Genomic DNA, 27,795 nt, shown 5'->3' on the forward strand with positions numbered 1-27,795 from the left:
ATCGCCTATGCTTACACTGTTCTGAGGCTGACAAAAACCTAGAGCAGAATTATTCTCTAAGTCAAATGTAAACTTCTCACCACCTTGCTTATTTTCTTTTTCTCTTTCTACACATAAACTAATTACTAGCTTATACATGCATTACGGGCAGCACTAATTAAAAAGAAAAGCCCTGGAAATTAGAAAACAAAACTTAGAAGTTTTAGGTAAGCATGCTAATAGTTTGAAATTCAAGGGACCAATCACGCTTAGTTTCTTTCTTAAATGATTTTCAAATAAGCCTGGCCAAATTTATGAGAGAGGGGCTTCTTCTCAGGTAAGATACTCAATGGGCCTTTCAAATGACATTTCAGATAACTTAGCAGGCTAGAAAAATTATCACATAATATCATTATTAATGTAATAAACAACAAATGTTTATTACATTAATATCAGGAATTACTATTTTTCAAAGTCTTGAGCTTCGTTTTGTTTACATGCCAACTTTTACTTAGATCTAAGAGTAAGTAGCAATTTTCAATGCCTATGGGCAGTTAAACATCTTTATTTCTAAATTTTTACTCACATTTTAAAAGTCTCCTTGGTATTTGGAATTTTTTAAATGTTAATCTGTTGTGGTTTATAACTTAATGAAATCTCAAATCATTAAGTGTTTAACACTAAGGAAATAGTCACTATTTCTGGAAAACTCAAATGCTAGAAAAGTCTATGTATAGTCCAAATAAATATTTAAATGAAGTTGCCAGTTTTAATGCTGTCATAATGGCTACTACTAACCATTTAATAAAATTTCAAGATTGCATGCTTTGAAGTTTAATGACATTCAACATTTTCTAGAATCTTTAAACACTGAAAAAAAATTGTTTTTGTCATTACAGAATATGGAAAGTAACCTCCATAGCTTATTAATGTCTTCTGAATTGTTTAAGGGGATTTAAAGATATGAGTTAAAAGAATTTCATAATCTTAATTTCAATTTCTCCTTTTCATTTAATAGTAGACATTCATTAGGACCCACACACTGTAATAAATTATAATAATTTCAAACAAGAATTAAATTACTAGGTACCTAGTGAAAGAGCCATTTTTTCTTAGGTACCCTGTAATCTAACTGTCAGATTTAAAATCTATTCCCAATCAACTCTTCACAACATTCACATTTATTCATCTATGTTAAATTAATAAAAGGTGTGAATAATACTGACAAAATTGATCATTATTGTTCATGTAGATTTAGAAAATTATAAGGTAATCTAAAATGTAAAAGGAATTGAGAGAAACTATTAAGGTTCTTATAAATAAATTCATCCTATGCTATTTTTTCAAATCAAGACTGAAAGTTCTGTGAGACTTATTTAAATTGACTATACAAGCTATTTGATAAATTGTGCGTTTTTAGAGCATAAACCATTTTCATTATTTTTGACAAATACCAGTACAAAGACTCTACCATAGCATTAGGGTTCAACAAATACTTTAGGAAACTATGCCAAAATGATGTTGCAAAGTAAAACCTAATAGCAATCTGAGAGTTTATAGCCAATGCAGTTTGATGAAGAAAAGACACAATCACAATGAAACATCAAAAGCAGATAGCCGTCCCAGAAATAAATACCACCCCCCTCAACTTTCCTGTAGATAAAGTAATGGAGGTATAGTTCTTACCTGGACTACAAAAGATAAATACAATTCTATTGACTAATGTCCCAAAACAGAACTCCCTTTACAAAACAAGTTTGAACACTTACTATATTTCCTACCATCTAACCTTGCTGACCCCCTCCTCTTTAACTGGCATCCCTGAAGATAAAGTAAAGCATGTCAACATCTGTTCCCATTCACACCGATTTTAATTTACCAAAAGAGCTTTGCTATTTTCAGAGCAGACTCCAGAGCACAATGACAGATTTAGGACCTTTACTGGGGTTGCATTTCGAGTGTGTCAGCATTTCCTACTCACCAAGAGTAAATTCCAGGGGGTCACAACAAAGGAATAGCTGAAATTCAGACTTCATTATAGAGATTTTTCCCACCCTTACTTATTTCATCACAACTTAAACTATCAACATGCTATCCTATTTAGTGAGGTATCATTGGTGCTGCACAGTAATTGAACTAAAATTATCTAGTCCCGGGGCAAAGATAAAAGTCCTTTAGGCTCTTCCTATGGAGTTATACATACATAATTACCTCTTCCAGAACTTTATATCTGACTGAAATTTAATCACCATAATATAACATTTTTATAACTCTTTAAATTTGTAAACTAGTATATGCTTTTAAAAACACTTCCACATCCTTAATGTCGGTTTCATAATTCGATTATACGTACTGAGTTTAAGTCACAATTATTCTTTCCAACCTAAGAATTCCATAGTTACATGTTTTTTAATACCATACTTTACTCAGACATTTTAAATATGCGTAAAGAAAGTCACTCTCACATCACCCCAGTTTCCCTAGATAATTCAGAGTTTTTAAGACACAATATGAAGAGCAACTTGGAGAAACAATGCACAAGTTATGTTGTAATCAAATAACAACTAAGACATGAGCAGCTGAGCAGAAGGAAGATGGGCAACGGAATGCCGTACAGCAATCAGCACTGTTGACTAATCAGAATTTGAGACACTAGAAGGTAATAAGGGTATTATAAAGAATGGCTTATTGAAGGAGCAGCTGTTTATGTGTAGCTCACTGTTTAAATGAGTTCCACTAGATTGCCATGGTATGTTTTGGTGAAAATGTTTAACTCCTTTTAAAATGATCATTAGAGAAGAAACAGCAAGTACCAAGTGGCAAGTTTGGAGATATCAAAACACCAACTAAGATAACAGCTTTAGAACAGATATCTGGGTGGTTTCAAAACTGTAGGAAATGCCCATTTCGATGACTTTTTAAGTCAAAAATACTTAGGTACTCATTCTTCTCTTAAAAAGCTTAGAAGTTAGATCTATTCCACTATCATTACTGGGTAATGTTATGGGCACAAAGATGAGGCAGCAATATAATAGGGGAATCTTCAGAGGATAAGAAAAAGAAAAGGCAGAGTAAAAATACCCAACAGGATAGCCGCAAATTAAAGACTGCCTTGAATTTAAAATATGTTCATCTTCTCAATAAGCAGAAGAAATAAGATCCTGAATTACATTTCAAAATAGTTTTACATATTTTTGGCTTAAAATATAATACAAAAACCACTCTCCTACACTGACTTACAAGAAGTAAATAAATTTTAAAGCAGATGAGAGAGACTGCAAAACAACATTTAATTAACTAATGTTACTTTCATAAAGCAATAATCATCTTATTCAAAACTACTTGTCATACGGTTGTGTTGGCTTTGTAATTGGATTGATTCACAGTTTTGTCTTCCTTACTTTCACCCAAGGAGCAAATGTCTATTGTTTCTTCTGCCCCACCAAAAAAAAGAATTCCATAAATTACAACATATAGGCACCGATAATTCACTGAATTTATCATAATATAGTATTATGAATATTTCATTTGACAAGTGTTCGGTAATATTTTTAAGCAGTCAGCAAGCGGTCGAAACTCTGCTATCTTTTGTAACAGTTCACATGTCAAACTGGCAAAGTGCCCATATTGTAAGGCAGAAAAAAAAAATCTATTTAATGTCTGCCCCACAAGGCGACATGAGGTTTGATTGGCAGAAAGCAGAGAGTGGCTTTTGATCATGTGTCCTAACAAGCAGTTCCAGCTCCTGTCTTTTCAGCTGATGGGCTCCACATTACCCATTCAAACAGAAATGACAGACCACTGCACTACTCTCTGGCTCTAGTCACACGCAGTGGGAGCTATGCTGGAGACAGAGTCACTGATTAAATATATCAGTTTTTCAAGACAAGCAGGTTGTCTGAATCAAAGTTGGACAGAATAGACTCAACATTATTAAAAGGGGATATAAAACTGAGATTGAGTGATGTTCAGCCAGTTTGCACAGCCTCAGGGATTCCCAGGCTGACAAGGGGAATAAGGAACAGCAGAACTCATAAAAACAGGGTCAGAAATTAACTGTGACACCTTGGCTATTTTCCCATCACTTTAGGACCACTGGGTTTCAAAATTTTGGAGTCTCTTTTTTACTTTTTTACTTTCTTTTTCATTAAATGAATTCAGTAGAGGGAGAAAAATACATAAAAGCATGATTACTGCAGTTTGTCAGTTACAGTCTTAAAGGGAATAAAATACTGGATACCAAACCCTTTGCATCTTATTTTAAAATATACTAATATACATTCTCCTAACTGGGACCTTTATTTTAGAACTTTATTGCATTTATTGGTTTGGCATTATAACGTAACTTTAAAATCAAGGAATATTAGTCATAGAAATTATACAGTTAAAAATTGTTTAAGTGTCCTGACAACCAGAGGGCTAGCCAAGTGCTAGTTATCATATTTAACCATCCTATTTTCTTTGCTATAGAATGCATATTATTTAAGCCTTTTGCTTAAAATATACTTAGAGACATAAATTTCTAAAATGTATGGAATTGTTCAATACAAAATTGTATTGTCTAAATTTATGTGTTTTTTAGATTCTGAATATAGCCTGTCATAATCTAGAACATATCATCAGCTACCTATGTGATGCAAATAAAATCTAAAGTTGTTTTCTATTTGGAAAAATAAAAATAATTGCCCAAAGAAGTAAAAAAGAAAACTATCTGGTCATAGAAACTAAAGAAACAATCTGAAACAAATCATTTGAAACCAAAAGATACACTTGAATAAATAGTCCATTCAGATGTTATTCTAAAACAGTCCTTCCAAGAGATTTTAACTTCTTTTTAACTCTGATATAAAGAATTAGTTTTACTTATTTTTTTTTTTTTAGTAACATACTCCAGCTATTCCTTGAAACACTTATGTTCTCATTACTAGTGTTGGCACCACTGTAAATATTTAGTAGCAGCCTCCTCGTTAGATATTTAAGATATGATTAAAACATTAAATATTCCTACCAAGATGAAGATAGAGTTTTAATAGAGAAGACTAAGGAATTAGAATAGTTATGACATAAGATACTGAACTAATAGAGGATGAAGAGATACAAGAATTGCATTTTCTGGAAGAAGATGGTAAAATCACAAATGGTGGATATTCAACCTCTGAAAAGCAATATTTTATTTTATTGTGTTACTCATTTAGTTAAATTACTTTAAATTTCAAAGTTAATTTAACACTAGCTGGTATATATTGGTTAAAGAATGTACCATTTTTCAGAATAATCTTAATACAAATAGTAGTTATAACATAGACTATGCTATCACTAATAAACAAGTCAGGATTAATTAAATATGCATTCTACTGTATGAAAATAAAGTTACATGTTCTCTAGCTTCTGTACTTCATAACTTTAAGGATCTTTAAGGATTAAGAAAACGATGATAACAATACATTTTATCCCAAGTTATCACAGGCACGACCAAGCAATTATTGAAAAAGCTGATTGTCTTCAAAAATGTAAGAAAATTAGCTTGATGAGGCTAATTTGACTCCTTATATGAGCCCACATTTGAACAAAAAAAAGGGGAGGGGGGGATCTTTATTGGGAATTGCTTTCCAAAATCTGAAATACAGTAAAGTGGCATTTCATTTTTTTCCTAAGAACTGGTTTATATTTAACATCCTTTTTTTAAAATCACCACATGCCTCTTAATTTAAAACTAGAAGGAGAGAGGATAGGAAATTTCTAAAATGAATAGTCAACTATGATAGGTAAAAAGAGACAAAATCTGCATATGTATTGCCAATGTATTAGGTTAAGTAAACCTGAAGCTCTCCAAAGTACATTTTTCCCTTTTTACAATCCAGTTGTAAGAAACAACTGTGTATTACCCATGCTTTACCACACGGGTCTTTTATATTCTATACCAGGAAAAGCCAAAGAAAGGGGGTAAAATTCCGCAAAAGATTTTCAACACCGTAAAAAAAGAATACTTTCTTTTAAAAGAATCCAAAATAATTAATTATTTTAGCCACTATATTATTGCTTACAGTAATACACAGCAATAACATTTACGTTGATTGAATTCTGTTTCCTTAATGTGAAATTTGTTTGGGGTTAATTAGCACGGCTGAGGAATAAGCTTAATAATTTTATGTTGTTTACACTGGAGGCAGTTTTCCACGAGCACTGCTCAGGGAGGAAGTGACATCTTCTAATTTCAGACAAAACATGGAGGTGAAGGCGGCTGCTCACTGTGGGATCACAAGAGAGGCCCTTCCTCCTTCTGCAAGCTTCCCCAGTACTGGGGTGTCTAATGGCCACAATACAAAGTTGTTCAAATTATTTTTCAGGCATGATAAGTCTCTAAACCAAACACCGAGCTGAGCGGGGATTTTTTAAAAAACAGACTTATACAAATGGAGAAAGTCCACAATATTAGACATTTTTACTGTCCCTTCCTTAAGAAAAAGCAGGTCTAATTAGTTGTCTTCCTAAAATGCATACCTAGCATTTTTATTATGTATTATAACATTTTGCTCAGAGCTGACATTTTTATTCTGACAAGCACTGTCTGGAGAGCTCTCAATAAATAATACATTGACAATTTTCAGTAAATAAGCAGTGGACACAAATCGTTATCCTTACTTACAGCTGCCCCACTCTAATAGTGCTTTTACAAGTGAGGTGACTATTCAGTCTAATGCAATCCTCTCAGTGCTGGAAAGACATTTTCATTCATTACCACGGTCACAAGCACTTAAAGCACTTTTAAGCCCTGTTGCAAAACAGCAGGAATGGCAGAGCAAGTGGAGCTAACGAAAACCAAAGTTCATCACCAGAGAAACCTGAGGCTGTTCACCTAAACAACTAGGAAATTCACTTCTACCTGGCCCACCTCAACACTTCTAGATCGACATGTCTAAGAAGAATACAAGCTTTTCTTTGACAGTTAAATGTTAAAGCCTGTGGGTTTTGTTTTCCACAAACCCAAATTTGGTTCACTATCCAATATTTATTAAGCACCACAGGATAAGAGAAGGGATAACTCTATGGCCTATGTGCTATACCTTTGATCAACATACAGAAACAAATAATATCTGAATCCAGATTAATAATACATATGAAACCACACAATACCTGTTCTTTTTTCTTTCAACAACTTTTCTTCCCTAACAATAGCCCCCAACACCATCACTCTAAACTATTCACTAAGCCACTAAGGCAGTCTTGAATTTCATTCTTATTGATGAGATCACATCAATTTGATTTTCTAGCAATGTGAGAAGCAAACTTATATGAAATAAAACTTAAAGAAAGAATAATAAAATGAGAAGGTAATATCTATTATACCTTGACATATACAGCTGGTAGCTAGTACTTTCATCTTACTTCTTAATCAAACCAATTTATCCATTATTTTAACACTTCTAAAACAATTAACTGATCAGGAAGATGTCTGAAAATATGTTAGCCAGTCAGAAGTTGATTTCATGCTATCATATTATATGGCTTGGACTATATATTATAGAACAAATAGTGTAGTATAACTACTATACCATAGTTCACAATTGTTGGTGTGCATCTGAAACACCTGGAGAGACTGTTAAAACACAGGTTTGTGGGCCCCATTCCAGAGTTTCTGATTTAGTAGGTCAAGGATGAAGCCCAAGAATTTGCATTGCTAACAAGCTCCCAGGTGATGCCAATGCAACTGACAGTTTGAGAAACATTGGGCTACAAGATTGAGTTCATCTGAACAGATAAGATGCACGTGACTTACATTGGAGCTAAATGTATAGTCACTTCCCTTATTTTATATGAATAGAATGATAGATTGTGGAGTTTTCATATTTGGACCAAGTTTGATGCAAAGTTTATTGCTGCAACATGAAAGCAACAATGATAAACTGAAGTAAGTATCTAAGAAAAAAAAATCAATCCATAAAAATGATGAGAAAAGGAGCTAAGGGGTCTTACTCTCTTCCAATCACCAAGTCAGTCAATCGTACTTCTGCCTGCTAGATGTATTCCATCTGTACAGAATATTCAAACTCAGTATGTCTAAATGCAAACCTTTCCCCCAAATCTTCTCAACTTTCTATATTCACCATCTTAACAGCTTCACCATTATATCTCTCAGCTAGATATCTCCCTAACCTCACAGCCCACACTTAATTAGCAACATCAACTATATCTCAAATAGCTGATTCCTTCTCTCTTCTTCCCCTGCCATTGCCTTAGCTGTTAGCTGTTTAGTCATCATGATTAGTACCTGCCTGGAACATTAAAATAGACTGTTAACAGATTCCCCTGTATTTGTCCTTGCCTCTTTTCAACTGATAGTCAAAATGCCACCAAACTTAATTTTCTAAAAAAAAAAAAAAAAGTGTTCAATTATGTCAATCATCCTTCTATTTAAAAGTTCTCAACTGCTGCCCACTACCTAAAGGATAAAATTCAATCTCTGTGGTAATGGCTCCAACATATTTTTTCAGTTGTGTTTTTTGTCCTAGTCACACCAAACTTCTTCACATTCTTCACAGGTTTATTCATACCATTGAAACTTTGTATATGCTGTTCTCTCTAGCTGGTATTCCATTATGTCTCTTGTTCTCTATGATGAGCTTATAAAAATATAGCTCAAATGTCAATAAATCCCTTTTGCGATCTGGAAAAAAATATGGTTTCCTCTTGTATACTTGCACAGCTTTTTTTTCTTTTTGCTTTTTGAGTGGGAGTCTTGCTCTGTCACTTAGGTTAGAGTGCAGTGGCACAATCTCAGGTCACTGCAACCTCTGCCTACCGGGTTTAACCGATTCTCCTGTCACAGACACCTGTATAGCTGGGATTTACAGGCATGCACCACCATGCCCAACTAACTTTTGTATTTTTAGTAGAGACAGGATTTAATCATACTTGAGGTACTCCTGACCTCAATTGATCCACCTGCCTCGGTCTCCCAAAGTGCTGGAATTACAAGCATGAGCCACTATGCCCAGCCAGCCACAGTGCCTGGCCAACACAGGATCTTATAGCTTCTTCTACTATTGCATTTATGATAATTGCTTTATTTACATGTGTTTCCTACTAAATTATGAGCTACTAAAAAACAATATTTATCTCTGTTCATCTTCTTCTCCCCCTTCTTCCACTTTTACCTCTCTCCAACTCAGGCCCACTACAGTACTGCATGAAAAAGCTTAATAAATGATTATGGAATTAATAAGCATACATGTGTGTGTATTTAAGTATGTATACATATGTTGTTATGTGTGCATATATGTATGTTTTGTTTAGATGAAGAGGCATTCTCTAAAAATTAAAGCAATTCATCTCTTTTTAATCATGTTATTACTCTCTGAAAACTTTTATAATAAATCAACAGTATTTTAGGTCAATGTATACTAATGCTAGGATCCACAGCAGGCATTGTGAAGATAGACTAAAGATATGGTATGTGTCCTCAAGAAAATTAAAATCTTCTTGGGAGGCGAGAGCAATAAATGTAAAATAACAAACACTTTTCACCTATGTCAAAATCAGTTGAACATGTTTTTGCAGTTTTACTTGTGAATTCTCTAGTATACTCCATTGATATATGTGACTATTTCTCTTCCAATATCACATTGCCTTGATTACTATAGCTATATAGCATGCCTCAATACAGTACTGAGTAGAATCATTCCTAACACTTTATTCTTCTTTCTCAAGATTTGCTTAGCTATTCTAGAATACGATCCTTTCTATACACATTTTAGCCTAAGTTTGCCTATGTATATGAAAGTCTTGCTGGGATTTTTATAGGAATTGCATTAAGTGTGTACACTATTTGGGGGAAAAGTGACATTTTTACCATGTTGAGTCTTCCAGTACATGAATACAATATACCTTGCCATATTTTTAAGTCTTTTTTCATTTTTGTAGTAAGCATTTTGTAATTTCAGCATATATATCTGGTACATGTCTATTAACTGCATACCTAAGTGAATCATTTTATTTGGAGAAACTGCAAATAGTTTTGTGCTGGGTTTGTTTGTTTGTCTGTTTATTTATTTGTTTATTGTTTTTGAGATAGAGTCTTGCTCTGTCACCCAGGTTGGAGTAAAGTTGCACAATATCAACTCATTATCTCCACCTTCCGGGTTCAAATGATCCTCCTGCCTCTGCCTCCTGAGTAGTTGGAATTAAGGGCACCCACCACCACACACAGCTAATTTTTGTATTTTTAGTAAAGATGGGATTTCACCATGTTGGCTAGGCTCAAATTCCTGATCTCAGGTGACCCACCTGCCTTGGCCTTCCAAAGTGCTGAAATTACAGGTGTGAGCCACTGCACCCAGCCAAGTTTTGTGTTTTTAATTTCAGTTTTCATATGTTGCTTTGTTCTGAATTTTGTGTCTCCCCAAAATTTGTATGTTGAAACCCAATACCCAATGTGGTAGTATTAAGAGGTGATGGTCTTTCAGAAGTGATTAGATAATGAGGGCTCCATCCCCATGAATGGGATTGATGCCCTTATAAAAGAGGCCTGAGGAAGTTTGTTTGCCCTTTCCACCATGGGAGGACACAGCAACAAGGCACCATTTATGAAGCACAGAGCCCTTACCAGACACAAAATCTATTGGTGCCTTGATCTTAGACTTCCCAGTCTCCAGAAAATATCAAAGAAGCTAATGCCACATAGCAAGCAATAAATTTATGTTATTTATAAATTATCCAGTTTATGGTATTTTATTATAGTAGCCTGAAAAAATACCAAAGACATAGGTTCATTGCTATTGCATAGTAATGAGATTGATTTTTAAGTGTTGATCTTATATCCTGTGACCTTGTTGACTCATTAGTTCTAAGAGGCTGGTTTTTTTGTTTTGTTCCATTTTATTTTGTATTTAGATTACTTGGAATTTTCTATATAGATAATCATGTGATTCGCAAAGCAGTTCAATGGAGGAAGGTTAGCCTTTTCAACAGATGATGCTGCAGCAAATTAGACATTCATAGGCCAAAAGAAATGAGCCTTGACTTAAACCTTACATAAAAATTAACTCAAAATGAATTATAGTATAAAACTATACATCTTTCAGAAAAAAAAATAGGAGAAAATGTTTAGAATCTGGAGCTATGCAAAGTATTCTTAGACTTGATGCCAAAACTTGATCCATATAGTTAAAAACTGTTCAACTGGACCTCATCAAAATTAGAAACTTTCATCTGTGAAAGTCCATGTAAAGAGGATAACAGACAAGCTAAAGACTGGGAGAAAATTTGAAAACCATGTATCTATCATAGGACTAGTATCTAGAATAATAAAAAGCTTTCAAAACAGCAAAAATAAAACAATCCAATTAGAAAATAGACAGAAAACGTGAAAAGACATTTTACCTACAAGGATACATATATGGCAAACAAGCATGTGAAATTGTGTTCAACATCATTAGCCACAGGATAAATGTGAATTGACCTACAATAAGATATCACCACACACCTATAAGAACAGTTCAAATAAAAGTGACAAAACCTAATGCTGACCAAGATGCAGAGATGCTGGATCACTCATAAATTGTAGGTGGGTATGTAAAATAGTAGAGCTACTCTGAAATATAGTGTGGCAGTTTCATATAAAATCGAACATACAATTACCATATAGCCAGCAATTTTACTCTTGGGTATCAATTCCAAAGAAACAAAAACTTACGTTACAAAAACCTGTACACAATGTTCACAGCAACTTTATTTGTAATAGTCAAAAACTAGAATCTGCACAGAGGTTCTTCAATTTGTAAACAGTTAAACATATATGAATTACAAATATGATGCAGACCATGGAACACTACTTAGCAATTTTTTTAAAGTATGAACTTTTTAAAATTTTGTTTTGTTGACACCCATTAATTGGATTAGATGAATCTCCAGGGAATTAAACTGAGTTTTTTAAAGTAAATTCTAAAAAGCTACATATTATATAACTGCATTTATATAACATCTTTAAGATGGAAAAAAGTTAGAAATAAAGAACATATTAGTAGTTGCCAGGGGTTTGGTATAGAGGGCAAGGGATGCTGGCATTGAAGAGAGGTAGGTGTGGTTACAAAGGAGCAACACAAGAGATTCTTGTGATATTGAAACTGTTCAGTATTTTGACTGTTGTTGTGGATACATGTACCTAAATAGGTGATCTATAGGTGACAAAAATATATAGAACTTAATATACACAACTGCATATAACAAAAAGTGGAGAAACAAGAGTAACATCAGTGGATTGTTTCAATGTCAGTAACCTGGTTGTGCTATTATATACGTTTTACAAAATATTACCCCTGGGAGAAACTGGGCAAAATGTATAAAGAATAGCTCTGTATTCTTTTCTTTTCTTTTCTTTTCTTTTTTTTTTTTTTTTTTGAGATGGAGTTTCGCTCTTGTTACCCAGGCTGGAGTGCAACGGCGCGATCTTGGCACATCGCAACCTCCACCTCCTGGGTTCAGGCAATTCTCCTGCCTCAGCCTCAAGAGTAGCTGGGATTACAGGCATGTGCCACCACGCCCAGCTAATTTTTAGTATTTTTAGTAGAGACGGGGTTTCACCATGTTGACCAGGATGGTCTCGATCTCTTGACCTCATGATCCACCTGCCTCGGCCTCCCAAAGTGCTGGGATTACAGGCTTGAGCCACCGCGCCCGGCCCAGGTTTGTATTATTTTCTATAGCTGCATGTAAATCTACAATTGTCTCAATAAAAAATCTCAATTTAAAAAAGAGCAAACAGTATAATTAGGGTTATAATTTATTGATAAATGAAATTGCATATAGGTTTGAGTATTAATAATTTTAGAGGAGGAGAAATTCACAAGAGCCAGTCGGATATAATCCGGAATTCTGTATAGTGAAAAATAGATAAATGGAAAATTTCAATAAACGAAAAGAAGACAAAGTTATTCTGGATAGGAGGGATAATGACTAAGCTTGAAGTATATTGAACTAAATAACTAAACAACTTCAGCACTATGCTGACTCAACAGGTAAAAACTTATTTGAGATTGTTACATCCTCAAATTTCTTAATCACAATGCTCACTAGAGAAAGACTACAAAAGAACTCCAGGAACCAAATGCTAAGTATGCGCAGTGTGTCTAATACAACTAAGGAATGTCCAAGTTACATGTTTGTGCAAGCGCAAAGGTCCTAAGACATGCTTAAGGAGGAGGTGAGGAGTTCATGGCAGAGAAAAGACTAGAGTAATACAAAATGGGGCTTCAAAGTCATAGTAATATGTTAGGATTTTAAGCAATGGATTTTATTCTAAGCATAATAGAGATTGATGATCATTGACCAGATAACAATGCTCCAATGCCAATAAAATGCCTAAACCCTCTGGATATTAGATAACACCAAGAAGAAGCAAAAGGGGCATAATTTCAAATGACTAAAGTTAAATACTGAAGTTCCTGATTTATCTAGAAGTGAGACCAGACTTTCTGCTATTCGTCAGGGTGGAGGCATAAGAGTTAAATTTAAAACCAAGAAATAATTTTTAGGACTTTGTACATTGGGCATATAAGACAGCTTCCGGTCTACCTCTTCTAACTGAAAACAAGGGAAAATCGCTCTAAAACATGGGGCTTATGCTGTAATTCTTAAATTTTCCATCTCTTCTCTGTCCATAACACAAACAAAAAGTACAAGATAAGAGATATTTCTGGGGGATCAGTAGAAAGCTCTCATTAAGCCAGTATGGGCATTCTGGAGTGAAATGGAATCCCAGTGCAAAGAGTTTGTTAGCCACTCTTTAAAAAAAAGTGCCCTATGACTATTGGTTACTGACATTCAAAAGGTATATTTAGCATAATAATTCTGCTGCTGTTGTTGCTGCTGCTGTAATGGTGCTGTTGCAAATAATTCAATATTTGTCATATTTTCATAGTTGTTCTTCATTATACCTTCATACACTTTTTCTAGCCACCTATTTGTATTTAATCATTTCCGATGTATTATGTTAAAGCAATTAGGAGAATCCACAGTCCCCCAATTTCTGCACTCCCAATGCTAGTGGATGGCCTAAATTCTATTACTTCATTGTGAGAGTACTTGTCTGTCCTCTCAGTTTTTCTAGGTACAGCTACTCAGTTATACTTAAATTTAAGACATCAACTAAGAAAGCTATGATAGGTCTGAGCACCATACATATTCAGCATTAAGCCATAGCTTTGAAGCCATGACTTTGTTCATATGTACTTCATTGGACAATGACTGTTTCAGATATCAAAACTGGATAGAAGTTTTTGTCTCTACCTTCATAAAAATTTTAACATCGGAAAGAAGAGATTGGAAATAGAAAAAGATAGTTTCAAGCATAATGAAAGAAAATGAATCATAAGATTTGTTCAGTTTGAACTGAAAACAGTTTAAAAAAGTAATAATAGTGAACTCTAAAATTTGGATAGAAACTATCAAAGAAATTCAAAATGGCATAGAATTGTATAAATTCTCCTTTAATCCTTAACCAGACCAACATCCTCACTTCATAAATTAAGAAACTACTGCTTAGATCAATTAATTAACCATTAGACACTACCTAGTATGTCAAAAGGAATTACAATAAGAATGCACATTAATCCCAAGCCAGTAACTGTAAGGATTATCATGTTAAACATTCTGAGAGAGAGAGAGGTGATTTCCAGCTAATGTTGACTGTTTGGCTAGAAAAATGTCTATTTCAGTATATATGGTTGGCTAGAACAGTGGCAATAATTAATAGGTTTGTAATTTTGCATTTGAAGTAAGTACGAAAAAACTATTGTGAACCTGATGCAATTAGAGATCAGGAACTACTCTAATTCTAAAACCACACCCTGTGTAGGAAACATCAATAAAGAGGATCAAAGGGGACAAAAGTGTTTCCTAACAAACCTAGTAATCACAGTCCAGTAGAAGAATGGCAATACTCTTGTGCTTCTAGTTGAAAAGAGGGCTAAAGACATTCACCCTGTTGTATTCAGATACAACAAAAGGAAAAAGAAAAATTGCATTGAAGGGACCATCAAAGGCCCTTGTTGAGTTTCTGAAAAGCTCAGTGATGAAGAAAAGCCTGTACTAGACGTTTTGAGGAAGGTGGAACCAAAAGGTATAGACAGTTAAAGCTTTCAGGAATTCTAACACAGGCACATGCATGCACATCCACACACACATGAAAACACACACACACACACACACACACACACACACATACTGCAGCAGCAACTTCTTTGTGTCACATTTTCCGAGAGCGTGGAAAAAGAGCACAAAAATGTGTCAAAATTAATTCCACTCCTGGGGAGACGCCCTAGAGAAGAAACTTGTTCACATGTGCATCAGAAGACAGATGCAAGAATCTTCATAACATTATTGTTTGCACTAGCAGAAAACTGGAAAAAGTCCAAGTGTCCAGAAACGGTAGACAGAAGCATATACTGCTGTATTGCATACCATGGAATAGTATAAGGAGGATTACATAAAAGTGAAAATGAATGAAAGTTCACACAGCAAAATTGATGCTAGAATATAAGAATAAAAGCAAGTCACAAGAGATTACCGTATGACATCTTTTTTATAAAGTTTGAAAACAAGGCTTAACAATATTTAGTGACTTATTTGAAAATATTTTAAGTCAAAAAAGGCAGATAATGATTAACAAAGTTCTGGCAAAAATGTAGATAAAAAAACAAAGATTGGGAATGTGAAGAAAACATAATGAGATTCAATAGTATTAGTAATTTTTATTAAGTTGGATATTGAGTTCACAAGTGCTTGTTTACTTTTATGGTTTATAATAGACATATCAAATATTACATAATAAATAAATGTTTACATTTACCACTTCCTTTTCCATTCATTTTTTCTTTTGATATTGGATATATATTATATAATGAGAAAGAATACAGATCCCAAAACTGTCCTCTATTATTTCCTGAGACTCCCAGAATAAATTCTGAAGAAGTCAGTCTAATGAATTTTTCAATAGAAAAATGCAAAATGCTAATGATCCACTCAAACTCCACAAGCTCAAAAATCATATGAGACTATAACTTATTTCCTAAAACCATCAGAAAGCTGCTTCCTCTCTCTAAACAACAAAATGCCAGAAGAGCACCTTCTAGCTTCACAGTTCAATAAGAGGAAAAATCAGAAACAATTGCCTGCATCTGTTCCCCACATTCTTAGAGAAAGAACCTTAAAAATAAAATTTTAAATCTGAGGAGACAGAAATGAGCAAGAAATTTGAAGCATCTTTTCAAGGCAAAGGCATATAAATTGAAGTTAAGAAAAGATTCAACCAAATAGTGTATTACCCAAACTGTAAATGGGAGTTGCAAAACATATAGCAAATAGAAATGACCAAAATTTGCCCAGAAGGTCTGGAGTTAACAGAATTCTGGCTCATTTTAAGTTTTATAAGGTCATGTGAGAGAGAGACTAGTTTCCAAAAACTTAGAATGCAAATATACTTAACATGAAAATATACTACACCTAATTCAAAAACTAATAGTTCTAGCTCTTCAACATAATCCCTAAATATCGTTGTACAAATCTTTCAGAAAATATTTGTTTATTTAAACTATTTGGTAGAAGATAAGTATTTACTATGAACATGATAAAAATTTTTAAAAACAGGAACAAGGGCACTAATATCATTGGGAGGAAAGATTTTAAAGAGAAGAAAAAATCAATTCAAATAAAGTTGTATCACCATTGCTCTGAATATTCAATTGTTTCTTCACCAAAAGTATGAGTGATCTTGGGAAACTTCAGCATTTAAATGAGTTGAAATTTCCAATTTATTTGAAATAACAATTTCGGATGTTTTAATGAACACTTAAAGTGTTTCTTATGCAAAACTCCAAAACCTTTCCAATTTTTCCTTTTAGTGAGAAAACAAAATGAGATTTAAATCTGGGATATTCTCAGTGCTTCAACAATATAACTTTCAATCAGAATAGCAGTAAAAACCTAATATCCACAAATTTTGCCTTAAAAATTATTGTGATGCTCTCACAGGGTATGAATGTTAATTTTTTTAAATGGGCTTTTAATAGATTTTTACTTCAACAGAAACACATTGCTCTTAACTGGCTACTATCTAAAAACCTCATCCAAGGCTTTACCAACCTCTCTCACTAACACCATCACATTCCACATATTTCTCAGAAGGGAAGATTGGCTTTCAGTGGGGAAACTTTAGTATCAGCTTTTCCAAATGGCCTGAAAAGAGAGTTAAACTGAATTGCTCTTCCAGAACACAAGAAGATCATTGCTGCCAAATGCTAAATCCCTTAACACTATGGAACATTTCCTATGATTCTGTCTGTGGTACAGAATGAGATTCCTAGAATATTTTTCTTTTCAAAAAGCTTCTTCAAATAATAACAGCAATAGTAGTTATAATAGCAACAGTTATAATTACAGAAGTGTGTGTGTGTGTGTGTGTGTGTGTGTGTGTGTGTGTGTGTGTGAAATCTTCACAATAACCCAGCAAGATAGGTATCATTCATACAGATTTACAGATGATGGAACTTAGGCACGAAAGGATTAATTTGTCCAAAGTCACACAACCAGGAAATAATGCTGGCTACAGGTATTGAGCACCTACTTTAAACTGGCAATGTTCTAAAGGCTTTAGTTGCCTTAACTAATTATTCATCTTTATGAAAATCTTGTCCTTATGATAACACTGTAAAGATACCCATTCTTTGATTCAGAAACTGAAGCAGAGAGATCAAGAAATGTGCTTTATGTCCTCTTTCTGGTAAAATGCTGAACTGAAATTCAAACACGGGCAATCCAGCTCCAGAGTCTACATTCAGTAGGCTATCCTGTCTCTCTAAATATTAATACTTAGATTCAAACTCAGATCTAGCTCAAATATATGACTTTTAAAAATGAATTTCCTTCTTGTTTGAACTATAACATATTCTCCTTGTACAGCAAAGGCTATCAGATGAGCAAAATACAACATATAAGCAAACTAAATATATTTCAATGAAAATATATGTAGAAATACAAATGATTATTTAGAGATGTGAATAATGATAATAATCCATCAGATATACACATAAACATATGCTCATTCTTGTGCTGGGAAACAGCTGCATAATCCATTGGAAAGCCTGTCCCACCAGGAATTCAAAGCTCAAATGCTGCTGTCCGTTCTCTACATGCACAGTAAAATGAATCCACATACTTTCATTACCATAATAGCAGAAAGCACAAAATTCCACTGGGCAAATACTCTAATTTCTGACCAATGCCTGTCCTGTGGAATTGTATCTAAAGCCTGCATACTATCCATTACATTTATGGCTCTATCAAAGAGAGTTCATTTATTCTAATATTTCTACCTAACTAAAAGCTTTGTCACTCTCTCCTCATCACAATACTTATTACCTAAAGAATAAGTTTTTAAAAAGAGCCAGAGTCAGAAATTTAGCTTTATTTTGTCAGACAGTTTTGTATCCCTTTCCCTGCAATCTTACATGATTCCAGAACCTAACTGAAACCAGTGCCCTCAGCCTAGGATCATATACTTAGTAGTATGATACACAAGACATGATAGTGGCTGAAGCACTATTATTAAAGAGAGATTAAAACAGCTGTACATTATGCTGAAGCACTCACTCTTCCCTTTACAAACAGACGGTCCTGGATTACAAGCAGCACTTGACCATTTAAATCACGACAACAACCAGATTTAACCAGCTGGGCCATATTCTCCTAGGCAGTGCCTGTTGACCTCCTCAGTCACAGCTGCTCAAATGAAATTCTCATTAGACAACTTATTTTCAGAAGCCAAAGGACTCTCTGATTAAATATATGTATTTAGATATAGAAGTCCTTTTTAAAGTATTCATTTTCTGACAACTGTCGCTTATGTTAGAGCCCAGCTATATTGGCAACAAGATGGGTGATACAAGGATAACTAAAATTCATCATTTAATCATAGCTGAAGAATTTTAATCTTGGAAGCATTTTAACCTGCATCTATTAATCAAAGCCTTCCTGTACACTCTACCTATCAATATAAACAGTGTTTTAAAAGGTGGTTTCTGGCATTCAATCATTCAATCCATCTATGGATCTATCTACCTTCCTACCTACATACCAATTTACCTATCTATGATACTAAATCAAAGTTAAATTCACAAAAGACAGAAACTTTGCCTATCTTTCCATAAGTCTCACTTTCAGAAGGAGCATTTCAGATGCAGCACCTTTGTTCAACAGCATTTAGCAATCTAGTCAAATCACTGCTCAGAAGAGGGCATTTCTGGAAGGAAAAGCAGATTAAACACTGGACAACAATTTGGTTGACCAAAGCATCTGCTTGAAGAGTTTATGTTTCATCATGCAAATATTGTTTTTAAAAGGATCATAATAAACTTTTTACAGATCAGTTCTTGTAGATGAGGGCAAATGAGGCAGAGGCATTTAGTCTGATAAAGAGTAAAAATATTATCTGGAACAAAAATAATGCAAGGAAGGTCATCATTTATTATGTCAATCACACAGGTTGACTATCAGCTAAGCACGAAGTATGACCCTCAAACCACGAAGCAGATGTGAGGGAGAGGTGGGTAATGCATTTGGAAGCTTTTAGGAGTCTGATGAGAAAATATGTCCCAAATGAGGAGATGGACCTGGAACTTTAAAGGATCAATGCCATGGAAATATTGGTGGAGCTGTTATATCTTCTTAGACCTAGTATATAATTATTTGAGAATCAGAAATCTATCCTAAACTTTTTAATGATCCTTTCTATAATTACTTCCATTCCCCCATTATGCCATTCTATACTATTGCTCTAAGTAGATAACCAAAATTAGGATTCAAGCTCAAGATATCAAACTCAAAATAAAAAACTTCTCATTGTTCCCATGACCAAAACATGTTCCTCCACTTTTTAAAAATTGTATTACCATATTCCTATTTGCCCTGAGTCTAAGAAACTCTCAGCATTCATTGAACCATTCCTCTGTCTTGGTCTCTACCCTTAAACATCAAGTCTTAACAGTTCTATCTCATATCTTTTCCATATGCATCTCCCTTCCTTCCTCATTTCTGATGCCTTAGTTCAGCAGACCCTCATTATCTCTAGCCTGAAACAATTTCCTTAATATCTCTCCCTGTTCCCATTCATCCTAAACAGTGTGGCCAGATTAACTTTCCTGAAAGAAAGCTCTAATTCATCACCTTACTGTGCAAAAAAACAGTTAGTGGTTCCTCCATCACCTTCAATATAAAGTTCGAACTCCTTAGACAAAAGTGAAAGGGCCTCCATGATCTGAACACGACCTACTTTTTCAGTCTTATATCCTATATGCATCTTTTCTTTAAATTTAGATCCTGAACTGCTGGCTGTTTTAATGTTCTCTGCCTATTCTTTCTGCCTGAAATGTCTCTCCTCTCAATTTCTGTCTATATAAATCCTTTCATTCTCCAAGACCATCTAAGACCCATTTCCCTATAGAACCTTCCAATGGCTTCCAACGAGAAGTAATTTTTCTATCTAGTAAATTCCCATAACATTATATCTATATAGTTCTACGGAATTTATCATATACTAGACACTGAATTAGAGCTCATTTTTATGTGCCTTATATCTCTTACTAGAATATCAATTATTAAAAGTTAGAGACTATTGTTTTATTCATTATGGATGTACCATATCATCTAACATAGGAGTTCTTAACTGGTTACATAGATAGAATTCAGGGGATCTCTAAACTTTTATGGACAAATTATTTTTCACTAACCTGTATTGAAAATTTGCATTTCCTTAAATTATAGATGCAAGCAACAAACCATACTGTATTTGTAGTTCCTATGACATTGTTACCAATAGTATCACAATTTATATTTTTATATAACATTATACTTGGAGGTATCTCGAAATACCTTTTATGCTTATCACTGCTTAAAAATTGTTATACTGTTAGGCCCTCTGTAAGATCTTGTTTTTAATGCATTAGTAGAATAGCATATTCTACCATATCACAAATGTTTTAAATGATTTACTGTTCAATATAATTCATTATATCTGTAATCTGTATATTTTACCTTATGAATTTAAAATAATTTTAAGAAAAGATCTGTAGGCTTTACTACACTATCAAAGGAATTCACAAAAAGAAAAATTAAGAATCCTTGAGTTTTAATACAATGCATTTCACAGAAGAATATGTAGAAAAATAATCAAAATACTATGTAGTCCTTGAAAAATGCTGTAAAAAGGTATACCATAAGCTGTAGAATATTTTATAAGAAAGTTTATAAAAATTCATTATATTGGTGTTGAAAAAAAGATCAAACTTCTGTCCTCTACAACACCTCTATTAAAATGACAATAGAGATTGCTGCATATCGCCAAGGATAGACAAGTTACTGTCTTCCAAAGAATAATATTTCATATAGACAGCTACAACTGTTAGCTAGTTGGTCTTATCAACCACAATCAGGTTCCTCTTAACTTCTTTTCACACATCTGTATTCTATCCCCAGGAAGCTAGACAGTATAAACCCAATTCTTCCTCCAAGTGACTTCACTCTTTAAAGACACCATCACATCATCTTTGATTTGCTTTTCTCTGGGATCAGTATTACTTACTCCTTCAACCATTCTCTTTATTATATAATTTCATCTCTGTGATTATTCCATTTGTTCTCTGAGAATATCCCAATGCCTTTGAGTTCCTCTTAAAGTGTGGTAATTCTGAACTCAACACAATAATTCAGAAACATTCTATTGAGCAGGAGTTTAGTGGTACTACCACCTCTTGAATGCATCATAATGTACTTCTAGTGATGCTGAATAAAATAACACTGGAAATTTGTCAGCAATATTCATCAAGTTGACCCCATTGCATTTTCTGTCACTTAACACTCATAAGGTTTTTTTGTTTGTTTGTTTTGTTTTATTTTGTTTTATCATTCATCTGGCTGTTATTTGAATTTTCTTCAGTAATTACCTGTGCAGCTGGGATTTGGGTCACAACTTCTGAACTTGATAATAAGATCTATTACATTTTATCATGATAGGCTATTTTTAAGTTTATAATTTCTGTTTGTCAAAAACATTTTGAGTTTTGTTTCCTTCATACATTACATTCACTGTTCCAGGTTTGTGAGATTGGTAAACTTAATAGCATGCTTTCAGTCATTTCATTTGCACTTAATATGTTTAGATTATGTACATTAATATATACTAAAGATACCTGAATTTCTGATGTCTAAAACATATATATTGCAAAAAAAATCTGTAGAATATGAAAAAATGCATTACTAGTAGAAATACAGTAACAAAGAACTCTTAAAAAACTACTATCTCATTTTGTGTCTCTCATACAAAAATCAACTATAACATATGGTAACAAAGAGGATGAACAGAAAATCAACCATTATTTGCAAGGAAAAAATTATTTAAAATTCCCCAGTAGTCCAGAAAAAAATCATCACCAATCAGTGTCTTTATTTTTACATTAAAGAACCCTCCAAAGTATTTGAAAACCACTTACTTATAAAACGAAAACCATCTTTTGGTGGATCACAATTAAAAGTAATCTAGCAATCTCACTTATTCAGTGTATAATTATCTGGCAATCCCCATTATTCAGAACACAGCCAAGAATACGGAAAACAAAGTCTCACAAGCCAAAAGTGTCAGCATGTAGTTCATGCATTAAAGACCATATGTATTTCCCAGAATCTCTCAGCAACACCTCCAGAATATACTTGTTCATATTTCAAATACAGTCTAGAATGTCCTGATTATCTAATTTTATAATCTATAGATAAATAGGAGAAAATTAGAAATTATTTACAACTAAGCAAGAAATAATAGCCAGCAACCTGATACTGAAGGAGAAACCAACACATGCATCAAAAAATATATACATATATACAAATACATATATATATATGCATATATCTCAAGCAGACACAAGAACTCTTTCATAATTGCAAAAAAAAAATAACCATAAAACTCCTAATAATCTCAACGATTTCTAGAGGCATCATTATATTATAGCACAATAAAATAATTGACATTTATAATATATCAGTTATATATAATATATACAATAAGTCAAATTTATATAGTTTATAGTTAATATTTATATAGTTTATAGTTAATTTAAAACATTCATTATTATAATTAATTCTCAAAATGTTTAAGTTGCCAAGTTAATTACCAAATTTTAAATTTTGTGGCTTAAATAGATTGAAGAATTTACCCAGGGCCACAAAATTGTTTGAAAAGTACTGAAGTTCCTAGTCTACTTATTATGACCCTGGATCATCAAGAAATATATACATTTTGTGACATATAACCTGATTAGTGAAACAGGGAAGCATGCGATATATTTTAGAAAGACTGCTACAAAAATTAATTGGAATCTTTTAAGCTTTTGAGTCCTTAAAAGGATAAAATTGTTACATGAAAAATTCCCTAATATAAAATCTCAATTTGTCTATAATATCACAAAACTCTCAACTTAGCATGCAATACTAGAAATATATCCAGAGCTATTAATTACTCTATATTTTCAGGTCTAAAATCTGTACATAAAAATGAAAGTGCAACATAGTATAGCCATCACTTAGACTTGATTCATTTTGTTTAAAAATACTATTGGAGAGTCTTTTTTTGTTTATGATTTCTGCTTATTCTAGGACGTAGGTGAAACCGAGTGAATTCTTGCATAGAGTAGAGAAGGTAGATGTGGGATGTTCCAAGAGATGTCATGTAACCAAGAAGTCACTCTTATGCATTTAGCTTTAACAATATTTGAAGCCCTCAACTCTCCATTTTACAGTGTTATGAGATAAAATAATGTATTTATAAAAATAAAGAGAAATAAATCTTTTTAATTTTGTTGTTTGTTTGTTGACGGAGTCTTGCTCTGTTGCCCAGGCTAGAGTGCAGTGACACGATCTCAGCTCACTACAACCTCCACCTCCTGGGTTCAAGTGATTCTCCTCCCTCAGCCTCCCGAGCAGCTGGGACTACAAGCACTTGCCACCATGCCAGTCTCATTTTTATATTTTTAGAAGAGACGAGGTTTCACCATGTTGGCCAAGCTGATCTTGAACTCCTGACCTCAGGTGATCTGCCTGCCTCAGCCTCCCAAAATGCTGGGATTACAGATGTGAGCCACCATACCCACCCTAATTTTGTTTTTTAAACACTTGATATTTTTATAAAGAAATACTATCCACCAAAAGGAAATAAGGGAGAAAAAATGAAAAATAAAATTGCAGTTAGGAAAAATCCCTTACTACCTTTTTCCAGAGTAAGGATTACGTTAAGTTTAAAACCTTAACTTGTTATCTTAAGAACCAAATAAAATACATAAAGTTTTAGAAAAATGGAGCTATCTGTTTAACACTCCTAATGGATCACTATCTGCCATCACCATGGTAACCTCTGAATAACTTTTTCCTAGCTGGTGCCAATTATGCACTTCTCCAGCCCTTGAAATCCCACTCTTTTTTTTTTTTTTTAAGACCTAGAATCTTTAGGGGAAAAAATAAAATAAATTAAAAAAAAAAAAGCCCAACAGTGAAGTCCACACATACCCTCTTGTTCAGTCCGAGTCATTTCCTCAAGCTTCTTCTGTTTCAGTGTGTCCACCACATCAGCAAGACTCCCTTTGCGGCGTTCTGGGGTTCCAAAAGTAACACTGGTCATTATCTCGCGGTCCCGACTCCCTTCGTCAGGCTTATGTGGTGAGGTAGAGGTATTTCGGAAGGAATATAGGGAACATAACTTATTATTCTCTGATTCCTAGGAAAATAAAATAAAATGAAACCATTAGAATATAAGTTTCTTTGCATGCTACTGAAGAAAAAAATCCCAAACTCATGACAGTATATGATGCTTAGTAGACAAATAAAACATATTAATTAAAATAAAATATAAGTAACTTAGTAGGACAAATAAAAAATATAATTCTGATTAAACAATACTGATCAAACAAATTATAATTAAGCAAAACATTAAAGAAGCAATTGTCAAATGAACTAAAGTGAAGTTGGAGATTTAAATTGTTTAGTTTTTTGAAATATAAAGTAGTATGTGTTCAAAAGCAAACATTTCAACTCTTTACTCATTTAGACCTTTCATTTAAATTAGTTCAGATTCAATGACTAATTATTAGGATTGGTAAAGATTTTCTTTTAATTGGGCACTTTTATTAGCAACACTCTTCCCATAGCATTAAAAGACGTACATCACAAAAATACTATCCTTTAGTTTAGAACCAGTAGAAAAGTTAGCTTCAGTAGCCAAAGTTTATTGTTCACCAGAAAATATATAAATTATCTAAATCAGTGCCAGAAAGTTAGTCAACCTGAATTTTTTGTGTGCTGGGGTTTAGAGAAAACTTTTCGTTTTGGATTTTCTAGCTATACATCTGTCCAAAGTTACAGAAGTCTGTTTGTATTCCTTACCCTTACCACTGATACTTCAGCACAGTTTTCATGTGGCATTTTAAAATGTCTTTTTTTTTTTTAACAAAAGGACAAGTTCATCCTCAGATGAGAAGTAATTTTTTTTTTTAAAGGACAGGCTTATTACAGAAATACTTGTGCAGGAATTACTTCATAGTATAGAGAAGTTAGCTAACTGCTAAAAGGGTTAGATGAGTCAGCTGAAAAGGAAAAGCAAATCGTAGGTAAAAAATAAACACCTAAAATTTATAGAAATAAAATATTTTTATATGGCTTTAAATTGAAACTGAGGGTTGGACATAGCTATTATTTGGAAATAGCCCTTCAGTAGCCTTGCATTCACCTTTTATCTGTTTGTACAAGGGTATTCTCTCTCCCTATATTTATTTTTTTTTAAGTGCATAAGGTAAATTAGCCAGTCTTTGTGATCATCATCAGACTCCTAAATATCCGAATTGCTCCTCTATCTCTTTCCTTCACAAGGAAGCCCAGAAAGAGTCAAGAACTAGAGGACAAGCATGAAGAAAAAGTTATACAGTTAATAACTAATAGGAAAAGGGGAGAAAAGGAAAATAATATCTAGAGCAGTAAATTTCTACATCTATAAATGACATAATAATTATACTCTACAAATGCCAGGTATTTAGGATTATTGCCATGTATATAAGATGGGATGAAATGTATTTTCAGGGTTATAGAAAGCACATAATGAGATAACAAAACACATAGGCATGGTGCTGGGCTCACAATACTGAAATGGTGTTTAACAACTGGTAGGTACTATTTTCCTGAAGGAAGGAGCAGATCTAGGAATGGGACCAAAGAGGTTTTTCTTCCTTCTGAACCTGAGGAATTGTGAAGTAAAAAAATGTTTCTGAGTCTCGAACTAAGTTAAATATTGTGAAAAATCTGAATATATTAAAAACATTTGCGTTGTATACATTAAATGGGTAAATCGTATGTAATATTTATTATATCTTAATTAGCCGAATCTTTTTTTTTTGGAGGGGTTATCAATTAGCTGAATCTTTTGATTAAGAGCTAAATCTTATTTTTTTTTCTGCATACCCATTGCTAGTACAATGCCCAGAACAGAGCAGCTCAACGTATTTGTGCTGAAGTAAACAGAAAAGGATAAAATAAATGGGGCAAAGCAGGGAACAGAGCTCTTCTTTACCTTTCTTCTAGATCCCTTCCTTCATCCAGGAAAGATGTTTTTTTTTGTTTTGTTTTGTTTTTGTTTTTGTTTTGTTTTGTTTAGTAAATCTACTTTACTACTAAAACCACAATGTGAACATTTCTTCATATTACTAAATTCTTTTGTAAATTCTGATTTTTTTTTAAAAGAGATGGGGATCTCGCTATGCTGCCCAGGCTGGAGTGCAGTGGCTAGTCACAGGTGTGTCTTACTACTGATCAGCATGAGAATTTTGACCTGCTTGGTTTTTGTCCTGGGTTGGTTCACTCTTTCTTAGGCAACCTGGTGGTCCCTTACTCCATATTAATGCTGAACTTGGTGCAAGTAGATGATCATAGGGTGTATTACAGCCTAGAGCTCCTTGGCTCAAGTAACACTCGCAGCTCAACTCTGCCTCCCCAGCAGCTGGGACTACAGGCACATACCACTGTACAATGGTCATACAGTATTCCATTGTGAAATGCACCATAATAACCTGTCTTTTGTTGTTTGACATCTACTTCTTGTCCATGTTTTATTATAAATAGTGATTTGATAAACATTCATTGTGTTCATTTATTTTCTGTTGGAGATCCATTCCTGGAGGCAGAGTTAAGGTTAAGAACACTTCTTTTTTTATTGCATTTTAGGTTTTGGGGTACATGTGAAGAACATGCAAGATTGTTGCATAGGTACACACGTGGCAGTGTGATTTGCTGCCTTCCTCCCCCTCACCTATATTTGGCATTTCTTCCCATGCCATCCCCCCCAACTCCCTACCCCCCACTGTCCCTCCCCTATTTCCCTCCAACAGACCCCAGTGTGTAGTGCTCCCCTCCCTGTGTTCATGTGTTCTCATTGTTCAACACCCACCTATGAGTCAGAACATGCAGTGTTTGATTTTCTGCTCCTGTGTCAGTTTGCTGAGAATGATGGCTTCCAGGTTCATCGATGTCCCTACAAAGGACACGAACTCATCGTTTTTGATGGCTGCGTACTATTCCATGGTGTATATGTGCCACAATTTCCCTGTCCAGTCTATCATTGGTGGGCATTTGGGTTGGTTCCAGGTCTTTGCTATTGTAAACTATGCTGCAATGAACATTCGTGCGCATGTGATGTGTCCTTGTAGTAGAACTATTTATAATCCTTTGGATATATACCCAGGA

The 27,795-nt window shown here is 33.8% G+C and overlaps 1 protein-coding gene across 33 annotated transcripts in view; it reads right to left on the minus strand.

Annotated features, from left to right (window-relative positions):
* The window catches only part of SOX6 (SRY-box transcription factor 6), a 785,339-nt gene that overhangs the window by 333,181 nt on the left and 424,363 nt on the right, over positions 1-27,795 (minus strand). For all 33 annotated transcript variants that reach the window (XM_074401148.1, XM_074401147.1, XM_074401149.1 and 30 more), the window contains one exon: positions 24,577-24,784. In XM_074401148.1, coding sequence (XP_074257249.1) covers positions 24,577-24,784 — 208 coding nt within the window. The remainder of the gene's footprint in view (positions 1-24,576; positions 24,785-27,795) is intronic.

The sequence above is a fragment of the Saimiri boliviensis genome, chromosome 6 (genome assembly GCF_048565385.1).
Source record: "Saimiri boliviensis isolate mSaiBol1 chromosome 6, mSaiBol1.pri, whole genome shotgun sequence".
In the NCBI taxonomy this organism is placed as follows: Eukaryota; Metazoa; Chordata; class Mammalia; order Primates; family Cebidae; genus Saimiri; species Saimiri boliviensis.